Source organism: Amia ocellicauda, chromosome 1, assembly GCF_036373705.1.
Source record: "Amia ocellicauda isolate fAmiCal2 chromosome 1, fAmiCal2.hap1, whole genome shotgun sequence".
Taxonomy (NCBI): domain Eukaryota; kingdom Metazoa; phylum Chordata; class Actinopteri; order Amiiformes; family Amiidae; genus Amia; species Amia ocellicauda.
Genome location: NC_089850.1, coordinates 53,887,768 through 53,903,064, shown reverse-complemented (window position 1 = coordinate 53,903,064; position 15,297 = coordinate 53,887,768). Strand labels below are relative to the sequence as shown.

General features: G+C 42.9%; 1 protein-coding gene across 8 annotated transcripts in view; it reads left to right on the top strand.

Annotated features, from left to right (window-relative positions):
* The first annotated feature begins 410 nt into the window (after positions 1-410).
* Positions 411-15,297, top strand: part of LOC136753018 (pleckstrin homology-like domain family B member 1) — a 95,434-nt gene continuing 80,547 nt past the window's right edge. Inside the window, exon 1 of one of the 8 annotated variants that reach the window (XM_066708796.1) lies at positions 411-929. In XM_066708796.1, coding sequence (XP_066564893.1) covers positions 840-929 — 90 coding nt within the window. In that variant the 5' untranslated portion in view covers positions 411-839. Of the gene's footprint in view, positions 930-5,370; positions 6,316-15,297 lie in introns of those variants that run through there. The other 7 variants (XM_066708845.1, XM_066708815.1, XM_066708850.1 and 4 more) reach the window with 7 other exon arrangements.

The window sequence follows — 15,297 nt, the reverse complement described above, 5'->3', positions numbered from 1 at the left end:
AGGCAAATAAGCACTTCAGCTTCAAAGGCCAAACAAACGCAAATGTAAGCCATGGACTGAATGGTTGTAAAAGGAAAAAAAACAACACAAAAAACGCTTCCCAGATTTCACTAAGGACAGACACTGGAAGGAGTCACAACGGGTCAAATGGACTAACGCTGAGGGGAAAATACAAAATAAAGACTCTACTCAGGGACTCTGTGGGACAGTTCAGAAATCTGGTGTTTAGTGGTTACCTTCCAAGTCTCTTTGTGTGACACGTTGTCATTGAAGAAAATACTATTTTTTTTATTAATTTTTTTGCTCCAAGCCAGTGGAACTGCTGATATTTAAGAGCTGCTCCCACCCGACTCGCTTCCCCCACCCCTCTGCAAACCCACTGGCATGCTGGCAGGGTGAGCTCGCATTTCTGCACACCAGAGGAACAAGTGGGGATTTCTTCAGCGCAGAATAAAGGCCGCCTTGTGTCCAGTTAGGAGGGGCAGCCACAGAGAGGCATAGAGAGAGGGACGGAGGGAGTGAGATCCTCAGACCCCTCTGTCTTTCGGCCAGAGAGGGAGACGGACAGAGAGGGAGACGGAGACAGAGACAGATAGGCCGCAGGGCTCAAGTGACCCAGGGGCAGCAGTGTGCGCTTCATCTTCCTGGCTCTGCTGCAGGGCTGCTGTTCTCGGTGTGGTGTGAGAACGAGTGCAGGGAGAGATTCACAGACACTGGGTAGACCACAAAGCACACAACACAGGACAGTCATCTCTCCAGCTGGGATTTCATTCCTGATTTTATTTTTTTTGCTTTGTTTCTGATTAATGACAGACATGGACTAGCGTGTCAGCCCGTGGATGGTCTGGGACTGCTCCTTTAAAAAAATCAATGGATGTTTTTCTCTAACCTCTGTAGTGGTTGGAAACAGACTGTTCTGGTCTGAGCAGGTAATGTACAATGTTTAATCTTGTTTGGATGCAATTTTCTAGTTAGTCTATTACGCTGTTTACTACAATGCTTTTTCCCCTTTCGTCTCAAGACTTGTTCCCCTGCTGGATGCCAATATTTGAATGTGAGATGTACTTTACTTGGCCTATAGTGCCATCTGGTAGCCAGGGATTGTAATTGCCTTGTCAATTCAACACATGGTGAACCTAGTGTATGATCACCAAATTTAAAGCATGATGGATTTTTTAAAAGGAGGTTAGGAAGGGTACAAGTGAGTGGAAGCTATTCAGTCTATCCTCCTTGCTCTCTTGCAGGTAGGTAATTGTATAGTATGAATGAAAAAAAAGCTTTGCTTTACTTTGCTTAGTGCTCTTTCAGTGTGGAGTTGTTTTTGTTGTGTCGTCTGTTTTATTTCCCCTTTTTCTAGTCGATTGAAAGCATCTTTGTGGTTAACCCTTGCTTGCAGCAACTAGCTGGTTAGTTGGTTATAGTTAGTTTGCTGTATCTGATTCAAAAGATGTCAGAGAGGGAGACAGTTTGCAGCACTGACTGTCAGCTGGCTGGGGCTCTGCGTGCTGTGGGCAGCGGGGGCTGCTGTGATGTGATGGGTGGGGACAGTGAACCACAGATATTGTCTTTCAACAGACCAGAGGAACGCAATGTACAATGCACCAATCACCATGTTGATCTGGGGTCTCTCAGTTACAGTATCGGTAGTGTACTGTATTCTTATCAGCTAGCTATTAATTTCCCTGGCTTTCCCTGGGAATATATATATATACACAGTACTGTGCAAAAGTTTAAGGCAGGTGTGAAAAAATGCTGTAAAGTAAGAATGCTTTTAAAAATAGACATGTTAATAGATTATATTTATCAATTAACAAAATGCAAAGTGAGTGAACAGAAGAAAAATCTACATTAAATCCATATTTGGTGTGACCACCCTTTGCCTTCAAAACAGCATCAATTCTTCTGGGTACACTTGCACAAAGTCGGGGATTTTGTAGGCATATAGTCGGGTGTATGATTAAACAATTTTACCATGATCATCAATTCAATATGTAGGTTGAAACACAATCATTAACTGAAACAGAAACAGCTGTGTAGGAGGAATAAAACTGGGTGAGGAACAGCCAAACTCAGCTAACATGGTGAGGTTGCTGAAGACAGTTTACTGTCAAAAGTCAAACACCATGGCAAGACTGAGCACAGCAACAAGACACAAGGTAGTTATACTGCATCAACAAGGTCTCTCCCATACAGATATTTCAAGGCAGACAGGGGTTTCCAGATGTGCTGTCCAAGCTCTTTTGAAGAAGCACAAAGAAACGGGCAACGCTGAGGAACGTAGACGCAGAGGTCAGCCAAGGAAACTTACTGCAGCAGATGAGACACATCATGCTTACTTCCCTTCACAATCGGAAGATGTCCAGCAGTGCCATCAGCTCAGAATTGGCAGAAAACAGTGGGACCCTGGTACACCCATCTACTGTCCGGAGAAGTCTGCTCAGACGTGGCCTTGATGGAAAACTTGCAGCCAAAAAGCCATACCTCCAATGGGGCAACAAGGCCAAGCGACTCAACTATGCATGAAAACACAGGAACTGGGGAGCAGAAAAATAGCAGCAGGTGCTCTGGACTGATGAGTCAAAATGTGAAATATTTGGCTGTAGCAGAAGACAGTTTGTTCGCTGAAGGGCTGGAGAGCGGTACACGAATGAGTGTCTGCAGGCAACAGTGAAGCATGGTGGAGGTTCTTTGCAAGTTTGGGGCTGCATTTCTGCAAATGGAGTTGGGGATTTGGTCAGAATGAATGGTCTCCTCAATACTGAGAAGTACAGGCAGATACTTATCCATCATGCAATACCATCAGGGAGGCATCTGATTGGCCCTACATTTATTCTGCAGCATGACAACGACCCCAAACATACAGTGACAGTCATTAAGAACTATCTTACTTATCTTATCTTACTAACTAGCGTAAAGAAGAACAAGGAGTCCTGGAAGTGATGGCGTGGCCCCCACACAGCCCTGATCTCAACATCAGTGAGTCTGTCTGGGATTACATGAAGAGAGAGAAGCAACTGAGGCTGCCTAAATCCACAGAAGAACTGTGGTTAGTTCTCCAAGATGTTTGGGCCAACCCACCAACCAAGTTCCTTCAAAAACTGTGTGCAAGTGTACCTAGAAGAATTGATGCTGTTTTGAAGGCAAAGGGTGGTCACACCAAATATTGATTTGATGTAGCTTTTTCATCTGTTCACTCACTTTGCATTTTGTTAATTGATAAATATAATCTATTAACATCTATTTTGAAAGCATTCTTACATTACAGCATTTTTTCACACCTGCCTAAAACTTTTGCACAGTACTGTATATATATGAAAGAATTGCTCTTGCAAACAGACTACTCCAGTGCTTTTGTATCTGCTGTATAAACATTAGCCTTCAGCAGGACCATCTGTATTTGGCCTGTCCGCACAATGTTTAAGACCAAGTTTCCACACACACAGGTTTCTGCATGCTTCTTGCTTCTTGTTGCCCAGGGTTGCCCATTTAAACGACTACAAAAACTTTCCTCTGACTGACTGCTTTTGCATTAGCAGGTCTAAGAGGTACATCAGTGGGGGCAAAAGAAAAGTCAGGGCCAGATAAACGCAACGTTTATAAACCTAAATTGAATATACAGGCCTGAGATTGTGTCCCTTTCCCTGAGGCTGTTTCACAGTTCCTGCTGCAGCAGCCTCTGCCAGAGCAGACTGCATCCCCATTGCAAGTCAAGGCAGTGCCACGTTAGCCCTTTCCACTGCCTCTCTGAAACAGTGGGGGCTATTGAGAGAGAGAGAGAGAGAGAGAGAGAGATAAAGAGAACTCTGATAATTTGAACTCAAATTAATGTCACTCTCCACCCGTACTGAATTGAGTCCTTGTTAGCTCAGCTCTGTTTGAGAAGGTGACAGTGACAAAATCGGCACTCGTTTCATTGCTCGTGCACAATGCCAAGGTTTGCTATTTCCGTGACTGCCAATTAACATGGTGACTGTGTAAACACATTGTAGCTGCTGTGCTCTTACTAAATGTCCTTTCTTAGACTAATACAGGGCAGGGTAGAAAACACAAGGGTCAATTAACGCTGTTTTCAGAGCTCTCGTTTAGTATTTTGTAAGCCATCATATTAATGGGTCCTGTTTTGAAGACTTAGGGTCAGTGAAACATTTCTGGATGTAATCCTCTCAATTTTTTTTTATGTATTCACTTTTTTTTTTCTTCAGAAGATGTCACCCTACTTTCTTTTTTGAGCTGAATTATTACAGTTTTGAGTGAAGGGAGGTGTGAAATTCAGTCTTGTACTTGTTTGCTGTAAATCACCATAACAATGAGTATACAGCACTAATGTTTTCCAGATTGGTTTCTTGAGTTAATGGAATGAATTGTTTCACTGACGCAGGGGCCGGGGTTGGGGGGGGTCCTCCCACAGCTGTACTGTCCTGCTCACAAAGTGCTGGGAATGTCGAGCGGACAGCAAAGACAACAGCTGCAACATCTGTACAGGGAAACAGTGTGTGTGTGTGTGTGTGTGTGTGTGTGTGTGTGTGTATGATGTTTCTGTGGGTGTCTGGCATTAAATGAGAGCATATGAACATTTATTGATTCTTACTTTACATACTGAGAATTTTACCAGTACTAATGTAACATGCACAAATACATAGCATTGATATTCCATATATAGGACAGTTTATGCAACAACAGGCTCTATAACTTATGAGATTTTGGGAAGTGAAAGATGCATTTCTTAGGTGCTTGTGTTCAATTTCATAAGGTTAAAAGGTATTTGGTGCTCTGTATTTCAGAAGAAAACAAAACATAATATAGGATGCTCTTCTGTAACTGGCTGTAGATATTGATCCAAAAAGAAAAAAATAGGTGTTATTGTAGATGTGTTACTGTGGGAACAGATCGGTGTGGCTGGCAGTAGGAGTCATGTTATTACACCGACTCTCACAGTTGTAGTGTGTGGGACTGTAAAACAGGGCACCTGTTCAAACTGACTGCTCATCTGGGGGACAATTTTTCTGGCTAATAGTGTGGAAACTAGAAACAAAGAAACCTCTTTATCTGCACTTATGTCTCCATCAACACGGCTGTGATGTATTTCTTCAGATTTTTATGTAATACGGGACAGAGGTCAGATTGAACTTGGACTGAGAAAAGGAGGCTGCAGAGGAAGAGGGAGCGGGATAGGGGGAGAGAGCAGCAGTGGGGCAGGACGAGAAGGAGAGAGCGAGAGAGGGAGGGACGGACGGAGGGAGGAAGGAGGTTGTTTGGAACCGATTCCATGAGGCAAAGGGATTTCCATCAGTGTCGTTTCCTCCCAGTATCCTCCCCCGCCACCCCCTCCTCAGTGGGAGCCTGCACACACGACACACACCCAGTTCTCCCCACACTGTCCCGAACACGGCTGATAATCAGCACCAGCCCCGGCTCTCTGGAAACTCTCGTCCTCCTGTAAGACACGGTCTGGGCTGGGCTGGCCATTAAACAGGGTCTGAGGGCCATGCCAACAGAGAACTGCCAACATCGCTCTGTAGTCTAGCTGGATCTTGTGAACACTCGTGCTCCAGAGAGAGGTAGGACAAGGAGAGGTGATGACCAGGGACCTATAGTACTACACTGGAGGAATTACCTTTATTGAATTTGCTGGTTGAATCCAGGATTTGTTAAAGAAAGAAAGAAAGAAAGAAAGAAAGAAAGAAAGAAAGAAAGTCTCTCTTTACTTGGAGAAGACCAGCCCTTTTGATCTCTGTCTCACTGCCTGGCTGTGCTGCCGCTCGCTTTCTGGATCTCAACCTTTGGCTCTCCTGTTCCTCTGTCTGGGATTGTATAAGCCATCTGGAGTTGAAAGCACTGCCTACGGATTTTGGGCAGAGAGGTTGATGTTGTTTGTGCTGTAACAAACTGGCACAAAGGAAGGGTGAACTTGGCCAGGATATTACACTTCCTGGCAGGCCTCTCTGGGGTCACCTGGTACTGGTGTAAATATAGAAAATCTGGTGCCTGGTACTGCTAGGTCACTTGTACTCCGCAGCGAACAAGCTGGTGTTTTAAATCTGGGCTCAGTGATACCTACTGGAATTTGTATATAAGTCAAGGCCAAGACTTCTAGTGCTGCCTATAGGGGAAGCTTTGCTTTAAGAAAACAAAAGCCTCCGGATCTTGATTGCTTGCTGTCTGGGAGTCCTGACCGATTCCTTACATCCATGGCTGTTCTACACACTGCCAGAGGAGCCCAACACTGAGATGGAGCAGATGTTTGCACCAGCTAACCCTAGTGTGAGAGTGCTGCTGGCTTCCATGCTGAAAACCAAGATCCAGATTGTTCGAGAGGTAAAAGGGGCAGTGGGGATGAGTGTGTGAGCTAATATCGCCTGCAGTGATTTTCTATAGCATTGAAAAACACTTGCTTCAATCAGTGAGGAACATAATTAGCACATGAAGGTAGATGTGACTAAAGGTGCCTGACAGTTATGATGTGTCCTTGGTGTAGCTTATATTTATATACCGGTTATTCATATGGTTTTAGACAGTAACTGCTTGCTGACATTGCAGCTATGTAGGCTTTGCTTGGTTTATTAATTAAGAAAATATTGGTAAATACAAGAAGTGAGGCATTATTCCACATCCACTTTACACCATCCGTTATAAATAGAGTTGCCCCAGCATTGGTGCAGTGTGAGCTCAGTGTGGTGCGATGTTCGTTTCCTGCCTGCATGAGAACGATTCTTCTTGCGGTGCTGTTTTTAGTGAGGGTGTGAATTTCCATTCCTTTCACCAGCTGTTTTGGGAATGATGTTCACAGCTAGATGGCTCGATGTCAGGAGCAGACTCAGCAGATCATTATTCCAGGACAAAGGGATGTTTGAGGCACAAAAGCGAGAGATGTTCATCCGATGCTCTAGAAAAGCAGGTTAAAGGTTTCCCTTCTGAGCTCCGAATGGTATTTCCCTCCTGGTGAAACTGAGAGATTGCAACAAGGAAGAATGTGACAAATCCTTAAAACTGGATAGGCATTCACAAAAATCTGGATTTTATACAGCCTCCTGTAAGTTTTTAAACCTTAAAGAAAATATAAAGCTGGCTGTTGCTTAAAAAAAGAGCTTCCAGAGATTTTGAGATAACTGACTAACTTAAGAGTACATTTCCTGTACATTTTTAGCTCATTATTATTTATTTATCATAATTGAGGTCATGGTTAAGTATATAGTTTGTCTCCATTGTCTGTCTCTAAAGACATGCAATAAACTGAGTATTTTTTAAAACAACCACAGACTGTCCTCCCAGTAGGCTGCTGGCCCTCCAGTGCAGAGGTGAGCGGAGGTGTGTTGTGTTGGCAGGACCAGTTCAGAACTGGGAAAACAGGGTCTTTTGTTTTGTTTCAAGGCTGGAATTCCTGATACATTTTCTGTGTTGGAAACAAGCAACCAAAGTCAATGGAACGTTTTAGCCAGCAGACGGAGAGCTGGAATATCTTAATCACAGGGGGCTGTTGGTGTTTTTTTTTTTTTTTTGTTGTACTCTGTTGCCAGGCTCACAGCTAATGATCCTGACGATGAAGGAAAAATGAGGGCCAGAGAGGGAATGAGTCACCCTCCACTGGGACTAATGATGCAGAGTTTGTGATGTAAAGAGGCTGCAACTTAGGGAGCTTGTGATTTTATAATGGTGTCCATAGAGGACAATGTGAACACAACGTCGGAGCACCTGGGCCTGAGAGGAGAGATGTGGGAAAGAGAGTGTGTCGGGGGGCACTAGAATTATTATTTTATTTTTCTTTGTCTGTGTCTGAGGATTTCAATGGAGATCCTTGTGTTTGGAAGCTGTACAAAAAGCTGAGCCAGAATTTGTCAGAGGAGTAAAGCTTTGAACAGACAGACACACCTACACAGAGTCCCCAGTTCTGTAACATGGGGAGGGGACCGATGACAGAAAGGCTGTTGATAAGTGTTTGACCTTCATTTTATTTGAAGCAAACTGGCTGGGAAGGGCCTTGCTTATGTTATAACCCTTTCAAAAAAGGAGAGGGTAGCCAACTTATGGTTTAGTGGGAATAAGTCCAGAATAATTTCAGAAAAACTGTAGAACTAATAACAGGCTAGGTTAGATTTCGGTTGTGGGATTTCTTTGGAAATGATTAAATCGTGCATTGCCGAATTGACTCTCCATCTCAGTCTTGTACTCTAAGTGAGAAGCAGAACAGCATTTCCATACTTGACGTTGCCTCATTCTCTGTACTCACACGTCCTGTATGTCTGCTTTTTATTCTGAAACACAAGCTCACCTTCGAGGGTGGGCACTGTGGATTTGCCAGGCAGTGTCGGCCAGGAAACATCAAAAGTAACGAGACAAGGATGCAGTTCTCCTTGCAGAAAAATTGAAAGAAAAAAAAATTGCACTCAAGGTGAAAAGATTGGCATAGAGTTCCCCTGCAATAGCTAGGGAACGTTAAGGAGTTAGGATGAGGAGACAGATAATAAGCTCTCCGTCTGCATGTCATAATCAGATTCCTGTATTTTACCTACAGGGACCTTTGACTCTGTTCCCAACCTGCAGTGAATGTAATACTTGGGACTTTCTGGCAATAAGAACGCGTTTGATGTGATTATTCTGCACACTGTACTGTAGCTCTGAAATCATTTTGTAGTCTTAATCGTATTGATCTCTGCTTAGAATAATACTATGTGCTTAGAGTGCTTTTTGGGCACCGATTCAGGCTTCTGCTTATCTCTTCTGTCGCACAAAGGAGAAACACAACCGCATAAGTTGTCCAACATAATTAAAACAGGTGGCGTCAATCAGAAAGAGGTTTTAAACATGAGAGCCTGTTTTCTAATGCTGCTTTTCATTCAGTCAATCATTTCAAGAAACTCACCGTTTTTCTGAGACCCCGGGATATTAAGTGATTCTTCCAATATTGCTTTTTTTTTGGCAGAACCACCCTGGAAAGTATGATGAAAATGTAGGTAACTATAATTGAAATCTGGATGATTAAAGGGAGAGATTAACACGTTAGTCCTTTAATTAAAGTTTGATGGTCAGCAGTGTAAGCGAGAAATAAGTAAAGGTAGAATAAAAATAATTGGCCTAATCTCGTGTACAAAAAAGTACAGAATACCACTGTTTGAATTATTAAAATATGAAACTATTTTGGAATGTTTCGTATTCACAAGCACAGGGAAACAAAATGTCTGGCTTTACGAGGTTATTGCTGTGTGTGTCAAAAATATGTTTGAGGCCAATAACATGAAAAGGTGGACATCCATGCTACAATATAAAAATGGCTAATTTCTTTGGTCAGTTAGCTTTTTTGGCACACTAATAAATCCAATTATAGGATCTCTCAAAATGATCTTGCAATAGTTCAGAAGGAAGGCTGTAAACCTTAGCTTAAGTAAGATTATTTTCGCTAAACCATAGCATAGCCTATAATAGATATACAAGGAAGTAGAAACTGAAGTAATTAAATACACTTTAAGATGTAATCCCATACAACCTATGTTGAATTTCCCAATAGTTTTTTTCTTTTTCTTAAAGCAAGCAACCCTAGACATCTGTTTCAAACACCTGTCTGATACTGGTAGTAAGGAGGAAGGGGGTGGATTTACACATATCAAAATACAATTCAAATTTCAAACAAACAACTTGATTATATTTTAATGTCTTTGTTTGCAACATGTGTAAGTGCTTTGTAGAGGCGTCTCATTGATCTATGACCCAGCAACATAATAAGTCTTGTTATTCCTGTTCATTTAATGAAAAGTGCTTTGTAATGGATAAATCCTCTTTTAGCATCCAGTTGGTGAGCCAGTTTCCTTGTGGCTATTCCCCTTTTGGATTTTTGTTTGTCCGCTTGTCAGGATCTCTTAGCTTCATTTCCTGCAACACAGACAGAGATCATGGAAGAGTTTCCGATACGGAGCGACAGTCAATATCTTCTCTGGTCCCCATAGGCCTGCCCCCTGCTTGGGCCTCAGGAAACACCCCTGCTCTATAGGCCGGGAAGGAAAAACATTTTTAGAAACGAGAGCCACTTTGTGGTCCATCCCTTTGGTTACAGCCTCTTTGTGTTTGTTTATCGTTTCTTTTCACTCTGTTTCTTTCTTTCCTGGTCTGTTTCCTCTGCGGCCTGGCGTGGGTTGTGCTGTGCTATTGGTCATAGCAGACTTTTAGAAATTGTGAGGGCAGAAGCCTTTTTAAGGAAATTATGACACTTATGAATATAATACACACACACATATATATTATTATTATTTTTTATTTTTTTATTTTTTTATTTTTCCATTAAACCTTTGAGAATAAGATTCTTGTTATTAAAAAAATAAAACCTTGGACACAGTGCTGTTGTACCTCATCACAGATAGCAGAAGCAGTCAAATTCCTCAGTTTGGAAAAATCAACAGAGCAGTTTTATTTAAATTGCCTATTAGGCTCGCTGTACCCATGTGCATTGAGAATGCAGTCCTGGATTTCTGCCTCCATTGTTTCTTTGTGCCTACTAGTTAGCCTTATAAATAACTGTCATTGTTCCAGCAAACCAAAGAACTACTGAAACACAGGCTATTATAAATAGCTCGGCACACCACCTCAAATTGTGCCTGATAACACAGAGGAAAATACCTTTTGTGTTTGCGACAATGCCAAGTCTGAACAGGAAGCTGCCCATTAAAGTTCCCGAAAGGTAGAGAAACAGCTCAAGGACGTTCAGCCCATGCCTTCAGACCCCAACTCTTAACTCTTATCTCCTTTAAAAACAAATAAGCAGAGAACTCAATTCAAGCCCTATACGCTAAGACAAAAACACACCATTCTCGTCTCCAACTTGAAAAAAAAAAAAAAAAAAAACGAATTACACAGTCCTCCACAACTGCCATGTTAATGAAGATAACTAAACCACTTTGCAGCTCTCCAATTTGTCAGCTCTCCAGAACTGTAATGTTGATAATGAATAGTAAGACACTCTAACCTCAGCTTTCTGCGGCAAAGCCACCTTAGAACATTGACGCTGATGCCACTCATCTTCGTCACTCATTTGATCCAATTTTTGGACCCATTTATCTCTCCCCTTCTCTCTCTCTCTCTCTCTCTCTCTCTCTCTCTCTCTCTCTCATATCATCTTCTTTGCTTTTGTGCCCAGTCTCCTGAGGGTGGGATGGTTCACACATCCTAATAATTAGTCTAATTACAAAGCTCTGTCAGCCACTGCCCTGTAATCAGCTGTTGACAGAGCACAATAAGTGAGCTCACAATTCCAGGTGGCAGGACGTTATGTCACAGGGGACCCCCCCCCTTGGTACTAATATCATGATCTGAGAATGTTCACACTTCCCCATCTTTGGAAAAAGGAAAGGAATGTGCTGCAAAGGGAGGCCGACCAACTAGTGGAAACAGTTGGCAGATGTGGTTTCAATGGAAGCACAATAACAAAGCATTTGGACATATACTGTAAGAGAATGGTTTCTAGATCTAGGAATTAAATTAATTCACAACTGTAGCAGAGTGGAAGGTGGCTGTCCCTGGTGTAGGATGTCAGGATCTCATCTGGGGCCAAGTGGTGTCTTAGCTTGGCTTTCCCTGGTTCACTGAGCAAGATCCCCCTTGACTGGAAGGGCTGTGTGTCCGATATCTAAACCTCAGAAAAACTACACTCTGTGTTCAAAAGAGTGAAAGACTCGTGTGAATTTTCAGTGACTTGCTATGGCATTGAAGTTGCCTGGACATCTGGGGAGGACCAGCAACACATTCTGTCATTACAACTAGGTCTGGGCCAGGGCGGGGTGCAGTGGTTTGTGGGAGTGTTTGCACCAGTGGTTTCAGAAGACATTTTGAGGAGTGGAGGGCATTATCCTCCCCCCTCATCTCCTTACTCCAAAAGCCAGCTGTCAGTGCAAGGGTGGGCAGATCTGGAATGAGGCTGTGTGGTGGGAGAGACAGAGAGAGACAGAGAGAGACAGAGACAGAGACAAAACAATCTGTATTTCCTATCCTTCAGGTAATTATCATTTTATTAGGTGATTCTTATCATTTTATTGTACTAGGTTTTGGCACTGACTGCCATGTTTGTTTCCAGTGTCTTTCCAATCTTTGAGGCGTGACATTTGAACATTTGGGTTCGGTTTATTGTATTGAAGCCTTCAAATCTCCTGCTCTTAAGGATTATTCTCTTTTCATTAGCAGATTTATAGCAGATGCATCAGTTGTAAGGAAATTATTAAATATAGGCTTCATTAAGGGTTTTTACATAAATCTTTAATCCCATACAACTCTCCCCAGCAGTGCTCCACTCAAAATTATTCAGTTACTGAGGATGGTACTGTGTCACTTGTCCTAAATGTATCCTCTTGCCTTGTCACCCGCTGACATGATGGCAGTCTAGTCTGGTCACACGTCCTCAGTTGGGTTCCCTTGCTGGAATTAAAGGACCAACAGTTTCTAGCATCACTGAAAGCTTTGCTGACTTAAATTAAACCTATCAACAACAGACCCTGAGACATCTGCTCCTGCAAGGCCAAGTGATGCAATCAGTCAGCCAGTTGTAGGTTTGTGATTTTTCCCAATGGCTCTGAATGCCTTTCTGGGAAACATTGTCAATGTCACTGTAGAACATGGCACAATTTTAGTTTGTTTACTGCCTGCAAGTGTGCATTAAAAAACACATTCAGCGTACAGCGACTGCCTATAGCCAGTAACGGTCATGCCTTTTCATTCTGTTCATTTCGTTATGTAAATGGCTATGGTTATCGTAAAAGTGCTGTTGCAGCAGCATGTGGTGTCACGCATCTCTACAAGATAATCTGCCAACCTGAAACTACATCAGCTGTGAAACTGACGTGATGTGTTCCAGATTGCTTCCGTAATCCCACTGTGCTCCAGAGAAGAACACTGACACAATGTAACATGAATGAACTTCAAGCTTCCAGTCATCTGGGAGAGGTGGCTATTGGGTGATCTCACTTCACAGGCAGTATAGGCTGTTCGCTGTTTTTTTGGGGGGGCTGTGTGACAGTGAGAAATTCATCTGCAGTCTGAATATGTATTTAGAGCACGAAGCACGTTTGTTTCTGCTTGCCTCCCGCTGTGGGCTGCTTCGGGTCAAGCTGTTGCCGTTTAATACCATCATTAACTTCAGTCCATCAGTGCAGTCCCTTCCAGCAGGTCACAGCCCGGCACCTGTCCTCCGAATTCCTGTGCCCTAGCCGGCCTGTGAAGGGAAGTTGTCGTGTCTGTAGCTGTTCTTGTTCCCGTCGTATATTCATGAGTTAGATGTGTGGCTGGCCTTGTCTTTTTCTCCAGTGGAAAGCCATTTTGCAGGGTGTAACTGATGTGATAATCATATGTTGCAGAGGAATGCTAACTGTTTATCTGGATCCTCTCTGCTTCCTGCTGGGAGCTGGTATTAACTGTTGCTCGGTGCTGCTATGTGTGCTGTGAATGCTGCTGGAACTAATCTGTTCCTTGCACAGAACATCCAGTGCTTTTCGCTCTCTGTCTCTCTCTCTCTCTCTCTCTCTCTCTCTCTCTCTTTTTCTTTTCTTTTAATGATACATTTCTTAGAAGACTGTCATCACCGGGCGAGAAGCAGAATCCTAATGGGAAAGCACTTTTTTCAAGAAGAATTGCTGAGGAACAGGCATAAGGTATTAACGGCAGAATGGCACCCAATAAGCCTCAGACGCCTTCCCAAGAAGGAAATGTGTTTAATGACACAGTCCTAGCTTTCTTCCAGGGCTTATGAATATGAATCATATAAATGTGGGAGGTTAATTTCCTTTTGGGACCTCTCTTTGCAAACCCAACCTCTTTGACCCATCTGTGTTCTATACGTTTAGCGGAAACCTGCTTGAGATGTGTTCAAAGCATGAATGATGATCGAGTGTAATGTACAGAATACCATCACGATCCGGTCAATGCGATCGTTTATGCGACTTGTTACTAACCCTGTGCATTTCCTTCGCGTGCATGTTTAAATACCGAGTACTTTGGCAGCTCTGTTGGAGGGGGGTTGATGGAAGAATGGGCGACCTGAGGATTATGTGGGTTAATTATTCCTTAAATCTGATACCACACCACATAGGATTTAACAGGGGGGTAGAATTCCAAGGTTAAGGTAAATCACCCAAGCTGGCAGCTGGCAGAGGCAGATAACCAGCTAAAGAAACATCCTACTATTTTTTCCATCTGTCTATACTCATCCCCTCTTCTACCCCCCATCCATGGCACAGCAATCACAGTACAGCGCCACAATAATTTAACCTGAGGTGTCTTCCACAACATACAATCCAGACTCCGGATACAGTATACATTTCGTTTGAGATTGTGCCAGTGTTTATCTTCTTCAGAGTCAAGTTTCACTGGGAAAGGTGTCAATGGATTTTGTGCCTCGGAGGACTTGTTTTTAGTTTTACAGAGGGATCTTGCCTATTTATAATGTGAGAGACAATGGAGTTCATTAGTTCAAGGACTTCCAAAAAAAGAGAAAGAAGACAAATACTGTACGTGCTGCACACAAGAAAAGTTGTGAAGACCCTGCAAGATCTGTAGAAGCAGTTTTGCGGATTGGAACATGAATAGATTATATCAAGAGGAACATGGCACATCACCTGAAGCTAATACTGAGGTCAGTTTAGGAAGGGAACAAAATTAGAGCAGCCTTTTTCTTCTCATGTGGTGGAAACAGGCTCCCTTCAGTTACTGGGGGCTTGAGGTCAAATCTATTTGCCCCTGGAGCCCTGACCTCTGAACTTTAAATACAGCCTCCATTACAATCCCTCAGTACTGGATCTGGTTCACTTTCTCATAAAAATCCATATCGATAAATGACACAAAATAGTTAAAACCCTTCAAAAGCCTTGAAAAGGGAGCAGTAACTGGCCGAAAGGCAGGCTCTAGTTCTGGATGTACTCTGATGTTCTTCAAAGGAGACGTGGCATAGATCTTGGCTAACAATTCAGCTGTTCCAATTGGAAAACAGCTTCTAACCGACTTCTATATTTTGGCATTTCCAAAAACTGTGTGGTCATTGCAGCTAACCTGTCATGCTTTTTAGACAAGCCAGCCGAGATGCCCACTTTTCTTTTCTTCCCTGCTCTTCCATCCTGTCTAGACTATCTTAATCTTCCCGATGGAAAACAAAACAAAAACACACACACACACACAAGCATGAAGAAAGTTCTGCTTCTGCTACACAGAAACAATACCCTCTTTATACCACAGCAAAAAACTTGCTTCCCTCTGCATTGCTTCGTTCGTAATCTGGGTGTGCTGGACTAGTATGTGGGAGCTAGTTTGATGCCTTGCATATTTTCTCTCTCCTTT